The following is an 8360-nucleotide window of genomic DNA, read 5'->3' on the forward strand; positions in this document are numbered from 1 at the left end:
GATGTGGTGAATTTCTTTGAATCTTGTAATGGATTTAAGCACGCTGAATTTGTAGTTCTGGTTATCGATTTTCGTTAGTAAAGTTAGTTTTTGTTGTTTGGGGTTCATTGGTAAAGATAGTTTTGTGCTTGTTTAGATTATTAATACATTAGTGAGTGTTTTCTGGTTTAGGTGTGATATTGCTAGAGTTTGAGCCAAAGGTTTAGATAATACACTGCAATGGTCAGGTAAGTGGAGTTCCTATGCTAGATTTTGCATAAATAGAAATAAGCTAAAGTTGATTTTGGAAAAATATGTATGTTTTGTTATGAAAAGAAATTTAAAACAATTTCAGTTATTTGTTCTGCATTACTCATGCAATCTGTATAAAAGAGAAAAGTATTTTTGTCATGACTAGTGTAGACATGAGCAAACTTTTGTGCATTCTGTTTTTGAACTGTGCAAAAAGAGTGAATATGAATTCTGGAATTTGTGCATGTTATGTGAATATGTTTTGAATATGTGAAACTGATATGAATCTATTCAGTACTCTGTTATGATATGATTGGGCATCTGAAAACCTTTGGCATGACATCCTGATTTTGTATATGACTTTGTTACTGGCTTTGATCTGATGATTCTGATTCTGTTATGGTGTGGTACCAACATTTATGTTCTGCTCTGATATATGGCCCTGCCATGGGTGATAATAGTGGCACTGACCCTATCACGAAACATAATAGTGACATCTGGCCCTATCATGGGACATAATAGTGACATATGACCCTGTTACGGGGCATAATAGTGACCTATGTCCTGCCACAAAAGATAATAGTGGCATCTGGCCTCGCCACGAGATATAATAGTGGTCTCTGTTTTGAGTGTATTACTTTGGGTGACGAATAGTGATAGGTTCTGCTTGGTTAACCGAAGACATGCACAACCTTGCCACGAGGGTTAAACATGATCTCTGTTCTGATATGATGTTCTAATATGATATAGTATGGCCCTGTCACGGGGCATAGTAGTGATCTATGATCCTGCCATAGGAGATAATAGTGGCCTCTAGCCCCACCACGAGATATAATAGTGGTCTTTATTCTGAGTGCATTACTTTGGGTGACAAACAGTGATAGGTTCTGCTTGGTTAACCAAAGACATGCACAACCCTACTACGGGGGTTAAACATGGTCTCTGTTCTGATATGATGTTCTAATATGATATAGTATGGCCATGTCACGGGGCATAGTAGTGATCTATGGTCCTGCCACAAGAGATAATAGTGGCCTCTAATCCCGCCACGAGATATAATAGTGGTCTCTGTTCTGAGTGCATTACTTTGGGTGACGAACAGTGATAGGTTTTGCTTGGTTAACTGCAGACATGCACAACCTTATCACGTGGGTTAAACATGGGCTCTGTTTTGATATGATACTCTAATATGATATGGTATGATGATATGATAAGATGATGATGTTCAATCAAGTTATGCCAATGAGTTTTTTTTTTTTTTAATATGAACTTTTTGAAATGTTGCTCTAATGTTCTGATAATATGTTTTTGGGATATGCATTCTGAAACTGAAATGATTTGTTCTACATTCCGAACTCTCTAAATGCTCATGTTTACATACTAGTATATGTTTCCTACTTATTGAGTTATTGAATAACTCACCTCCTTATCTCCACAATATTTTTCAGATGAAGTGAACGTTTCAGCTAAGAATCGAGAATAAGAAGCGGGGACAAGATTGTTGAGTGTAGGGAATAAGTGCTAAGATTACTGAAGACTATTATTCAGTAGATTGATTTGTTCTATTTATTTGGTTTATTGGGATGTTGACACTTTTATTAAGTCTTAAGGAGTTGTCGATTTATTTGTAGATTATTATTTTGATGACTTGTAAAGGGATACACATATGTAAATTTGGTGGAATTAGATGAATTTATATTTATGGACTCTTTGAAAATAGATGAGGTTATGTTTATGGAGTCTTTTGGAATTATCTATTTGTATTGTGAAAGATGATTTTGGGCGACAGGAAGTAACTCTCGTCTAATTCTCACAGTGTCACAAATTCATTCAAAATCACATTGAAATATCACAAGTGCTTTATGAGGAATTGTCAGCTGGCAAGCTTGAAAGCATCGATCAAGAGACCATAAGTGAAGCCCAACTTGAAATTGTTCAGAAGAGCAAGTGGGAATGTTACCTAGGCCGGCTGTAATAAAATTTCGTCACATACTGTCAGGAGAACACATACAACTGCAACAATCACATCATTCACTCCTAAAGCTCCAAATGACAGGGAGATTGTTTCTGTGAAAACATAGATCACCTCTTTGATCCGCCAGACAACTACTTCTATGCTATGATGGATTGTTTCTGTGAGAAAACTTGGAGCCACAATCCTCATACAAGGTTGGTTATTGCCAGCAGTGCCCTGACAAGGTCAAGTGGCCTCTTCAAGAACCTCAAAACTACCCCTCCTACTCCTTTTTCTGAGCATGTAGTTATGTAGTTTGCATGGTTCATTTAATCATTATAAAGCTTTTGTTTTCGAGATTCATCATAGTTGTTGCTTAGTATTAATCTAAATCTGACTTGAGTGTTTATGATTCTAGCAGGACTTTTTGAACATGTTCTTCAGGGATGTTTACAAGCCGATCCCTCCAGTTTACAACCTTGTTCTTTCCTTGATGTGGCTGACACCAATAGAACATGTTCCTTCAGAATTCATTTCAATAACATACAAAACAACAATTCAATTAGTAACATTTCTTGGTTCATTAGCACAAATGCAGGTCTTGGCAACATCAATAGTCTGTCCTATATCGGCAAGAAGATCTTTTCATTCTTCTCAATCAAAAGTACATCTTCAATACAGTCTCCCTAAACCATTTCGACGTTGTCTTATTTGTAGAGAAGTTGATTCCATACCCTTATATTCAAGCACCTGATGTGATGTTCAGAAATAAACACATTAAATAAACAATACCAAGTTATGCTATATGTGTGTGTATATAATTATGCAAGTTGATTTACTTGTTAGGCCGCTTCTTAGGAAAAATCAGAATCTTGTAGATGCTAGATTCACCTAAATTAGGTTAAGCGATCAAAATCCCAGCACTCAGAGCCTCCCAAAACAAAAAAAAAAAAAAAAAAAAAAAACTATAAACAACAGAAAGTATCCTATAACTTTCAAATGCATACACTAACGAATGAGTAAAAGTTTTATTTGAAAGAAAACCCATCACCACTTGTGTAAGAACTCAAATGAATTCAATCCAACAAAAATTTAGAGCAAATAAAAGAGCAGAAAAAAATAATACCTCAATCATACCTACAATTTCAAATGCAAAGGCTTCCCAAACTCCATTCTTCTTCGTCGCCGCAAACAAATGAGAGAGATAGAGGGAGAGAAGTAAGTGCCCAAGAGGTGTGCAGAGGAGGAGCGAGGAGGCGATGCTTTTCTCACCCGCTAATAAGGTCTCCAGCGGGAAGAATATTTTCTTCTTCTTCTTCTTACGACTGACTTAGTACTACTGTCGTTTTATCCTACAACCGAATCCATTCCGCTCTTCTTGTAGATAAGAGGAATTTACTTTTGAGCAGTTTCCATATCAAAATTGAGTGATTTCATTCATGATTGCCTAGTTGGCCTACTTTCCCGGCCCACTACATATGTTGAACCTTACGCTATCCTTTATTTTTTTGGGTAATCCTTTTTGTGCAGAGGACTTGTAGTTATGAGCAACATGCTCCGGAGTAACTCCCCTTTCTATATTGCAAGGCTTTTGACTTGTATTTCTTCCGCAGATTTCAACAAAACCCGTTTTCTAATGGGTTCTTTAAGCAACAAACTTGTTTGTTTTTTACCTTTTAATGTTCCTCTTTACTGATTCTTATGTTGGCCCAAGAGTGAGATTTTGGGTCGATTTAAAAGATTAGAACTCTCCACCTTCTTCTTTCGCTGGTGTAAATTCCCCAACCAAAGCAATAATCATAAAGAGGTAAAATAGCGATAAAAAATAATAAAAAGGAAAAAGCAATACAAAATGTGGGCTTTGCTCGAAGAAAAATTCTATTTATCATCTATTTTACTATCAACATCTCATGATTATATAGTTTGAAATGATTGGTCCACAAGTTGGATATAACAAATAGTCTCTAATTATTTAATATTCATATAATGAAATTGTGGGATGTTGAAATTATTTCTTTTAAAAATGGATCCGGGAGCAGATCAAGGCACTTGGGGTGTGGCCCATTTGTTTTATTCTCCCTTGTTCCCCCTCCAAAAAAAATTCAAAAAAAAAATCAAAAGAACAAAAAAATGCCTTGATTCTACTTTCTTCATCAGCTGGTGCAGGTGCTAGATCACGTTGGCACAGCCGCTTCTCCCATTCTCTTTTTTCTAGGCTAGCCTGAAGAGATAAATAAGCCTCAGATCTTTTCTTAAATCCAATTATCCATAGAATTGAATTCCCCGGCCTGCAATTCGTCTCTGTTTTGTCATCCTACTACTTGTGCATGTATTTTTTGGCCTTTATCAGCCTGATATCTTGTGTTTGCTGTGAAGGCTGAGCCAAGAGTTGAACCTATTGTGACCAGTACTAGAATTGCTGAACCAATGTAAGTTCCTTCCTTGACAATGTAGCATTCCCCATCCAGCCATCCTTTCCCATAGGGTTGCCTTCTGCTCATACTTATGGCTCCACTCATCAATATTACTGCAATTCCAAAGCTCATCCTGCAACATGCATTAATTTATAGCTCAAGATATTATGTGTTTTCCACCAAGACCATGCTACTTTTAATCATTTTAATTTTAGTTTTCTTCTGGGTGCCTTGAATTTTCGGGTTAGATTAGGAAACCGAGACATCCTTAGCTGTCCATGTTCCTCTTTGGAATTTTCTAATGATGTGGTCTCCCTCCAAAATCAATTACATTGGAATTTGGAAAGGAAAGCAAAAATTAAAGAGCCAGATGTAAATCTGTGTCCTAGCCGTGTAATTTGTTGTATCAACAAAGTAAGTAATGGGTTATATGATAGCTAAGAATAAAGTGTAAAATCGTAAAGCAACGTTAGGTTTTCCGAAAGATTGATTACTTACCATGAAATAAAAAGGAGGATTTTGGCAATCCCCGGTGCTCGAGCCTTGCAGCTACCTCTCTTGTCTCTTGAACAAGCATACCTGCAAATTATCAGATTGCCCATGATTTGAGCGACAAGCAAACAGAGCAAAGCTGCAATTCCAAACCCAAATGCATGGCTTCCTGGCAAACTGCACAGTTTTCCATTTAACTTGAGATCCACCAACTACGAAAGCAAACAAAAACAAGAAACAAAGGTCGTGAACAAAGAACATTCTGAACACATGATGCATTCTTCACGACAGAAACAACAATTGAGTTACTAAAGCACTACCTTTGTTCTCTTTAACTCGGCTGCTATACAAGAAAGGAAGGAGACGAGGCCAAGGGAGAGGATAATAGAGAAAATGAAAACGAACCCATATTGGTGTTTCTCCATTGGACTGCTGTCCTCTGTCGGAGTAGGCTTGAAATCAGAGAATAAACGGGCGAAAAGGCTTGGAGTTTACTCAAGGGATTTGAAAATGTGGCTATCTCCTCTTGATGTTGGTTCTTCCTTTCCTTGGCTTTCTTCCTCAGTGGTAGTTGGAATTTTCTTCCCAAGAAATCTTTCATTGCTTTCAAGGAGAGATACCGTCCCTAGTTCTATATTTGGATTATAAGTGAAGCTTTGAACCAAACAATTGGAAGTGGAGTTGGTCAACTTTCTTCCCTTGTAGGATGGAGATATGTGTGTGCTTGAAAGTGAGAGAGATGCAATTTTTTATGCATTTGGTAAAATAATAAAAACAGAACATTATCTAAAGAGGGTTTGATGGGTTTATCTGGGTTTTGGCAATTTATGAAGAATGTGTGGAAATGATTCTCTCAAAATTAATATTTGGGGTTGGTTACTCCTCTTTCTCCCTTTTCCGCACAAAACAAAGAATATATGGAAGCTCAATTGGAGCCGTGCTGTGGATTACTTTTATGCCTTTTCCAGAGAGATCGATTCTGTTTTTCTAAGAAGTAATGACAGGTACAGTTATATATTGTCTAAATATTGCACACTCACTATTTTTTTTAAAAAAATAGGGTCTATCGTTAAAATAAAAAAAACGTAATTCTACGTATGATGATAAAATATGTAAACACCGCGTAATTGTTTTGAAAAAAAGTAAAGTTTACTGGTAAAAAATTAATTTTTTATATGGATCTCATATTTTATTCATTTTTTACAAAATAATTATGCGACAGTTGTATAATTCACCATTATAAATATATTTTCTCTAAAAAAGAGGATTAATTTTTTAACGTAAGTTCTATATTTATTATTATTATTTTTTAAAATGGATGCGCTTATAATGCAAGTTTCCTATGACTTTTTCACATTATCATTAATAAGACAAGAAAGACGCTGAAAATGGACCCCGGTGGCTTGGAAAGAAAAACCTCAATGCATGCATTTGAACCTACCCCTGCAAGAAAGAGAGAAAGAAAGAAAGGGAAGGGAATAATTAATAGAACTGAATTTTGTGTTGCCCGGCCCCGTTGCTGACGTTAATGCTTTGAAGTTTCTTCTACGATATTCTCTAAAATAAAATAAATTAAAAATATATTACATACAGTCGTGAAATATGTAAATATTTTAATACGTAAGTATTTTGCAATCATTTAAAAAAAAAATAAAATTTACAATTAAAAATTATTATTTTTTTATATAAATATCATATTTATTTATTTTTATAAAAATAAATGTATAATTCTTATATACTTACAATTACAACTATTATTTTTTCAAATTAATCTCTAAAAAATTGAGGGTCCAAAGTTATCCATAAAATGTTGATGGCTACAGCCACCAGAGCCGTGGACATCTTATCTTGTTTTGTTGCATCACTTATACGGGCCAACACTTTTACAAACCATCTATCTGCACGTCCCATTTTTGTCCCCGAAGCCCAGGCCCTTTTAAGCTTATGGGCCAGACTCAGTTTGGGTGTTTCTCAGTCTCTTTCCCCGTTTAGTGATGTTGGAGGGAATGAGTTGGGCTAATCTTAATACAAAGAAGAAAACGTCCATCAAATATCATAATTTTAATTTTGCCTTTTTGGTATTTATATACAAGTTTTGTTATGGACAAACAAATTTACGTATCAATCTGTATATTAATATTATTGCCTTTATATTCTAAATTTAAATTAGTACTGTTTTCAATAAAATCTACTTTCTGACCAATCATATTGAATAGGTATGCGTATTAGTACGCAGAATCGCTTACAATTAAATTTTTTCTTTATATGCTATTTTAATGAAAAGTGGAAACTGAAACCTCCTTGATACAAATGATCGAGATACAAATAAGAGTAAGTCTATACATCTGTCTTGTACTTCTCCAACATTATACACTGATGATGTGGCATTTTAATTTCTTTTTTCAAGTAACACGTTCATTTTACCTAAATGGCTGAATGTCCTACTTCCAAATGCCATTCGAATTTTTCCTCTCCCTCACGTCGTCCCTCTTCCACGTTGCCCCTCAGTCCTCCTTCACCCAACTTGTACGTTGTTCGTCATTGTGTTGTGCCGCCATCGACCAACCGACCAAACAACTCTGATTGTCTGTCACCATCTCGCAGGTGACATTTTTCTCTCTCACTATACATGGTTGGGTTATTTTTAGAGTTATTTAATAGTTCCTCTCTTCTTTCTTCCAAGTGTTTGTGTTGGTTTTGCACATGGTTGAGTTTTTATCATGAACAAGACAGATTTTATACAGAAGTAATGGCTAAGTTCTTATTGTATTTGTTTGTCCTCTTTGTTTGGATTTTCATATACAAAACAATGTAATTTCTTTGGTAGCTCTATATATATATGTATAGAAGGATTGGGTGGGGATTTTGTTACTAGATTTTTTTCTCGATTTGCATGTTTCTAAACTGATTATTGAGATGGTCTTGGTTCAAGTTTGAACTTTTTTGACGTCTCCAGAACTTTGCATGTTTTTGAATTGATTATTCATAAGAATGACTATATTTTCATCAAGAACAGGCCTTGCAAGGTTCTCACTATTTTTTTTTTTTTTTTTTATAATTTGGAGAATTCTTATATGAGCTTATGTTATTCTACCTAATCTTTGGTGGGTTTGTTCGTGCTTTATCAGTTGTTGAATACATGACAATGTATAGAAGAACTCTTTATCTTTATGTAAGAATAAATTTCTGGTTAGTTAATAAATTTGTGGGCTTTTGGTTTAAATGAAGTGATCATGTGGGCTTGTTTCTAGAATCTTTTTCTTAAATCA

The 8360-nt window shown here is 35.2% G+C and overlaps 1 protein-coding gene across 1 annotated transcript; it reads right to left on the bottom strand.

Annotated features, from left to right (window-relative positions):
* Window positions 1-4191: 4191 nt before the first annotated feature.
* Window positions 4192-6037, bottom strand: LOC121268900 (protein MODIFYING WALL LIGNIN-2-like). The gene is made up of 3 exons (XM_041173169.1): window positions 5412-6037; window positions 5098-5303; window positions 4192-4732 (listed from the first exon to the last, which is right to left on the bottom strand). Exons 1-3 carry the CDS (start codon window positions 5514-5516, stop codon window positions 4495-4497), a joined length of 549 nt encoding a protein of 182 aa, XP_041029103.1. The 5' UTR covers window positions 5517-6037; the 3' UTR covers window positions 4192-4494.
* Window positions 6038-8360: the final 2323 nt, after the last annotated feature.

This window comes from Juglans microcarpa x Juglans regia, chromosome 6D (assembly GCF_004785595.1).
Source record: "Juglans microcarpa x Juglans regia isolate MS1-56 chromosome 6D, Jm3101_v1.0, whole genome shotgun sequence".
Classification (NCBI taxonomy): Eukaryota; Viridiplantae; Streptophyta; class Magnoliopsida; order Fagales; family Juglandaceae; genus Juglans; species Juglans microcarpa x Juglans regia.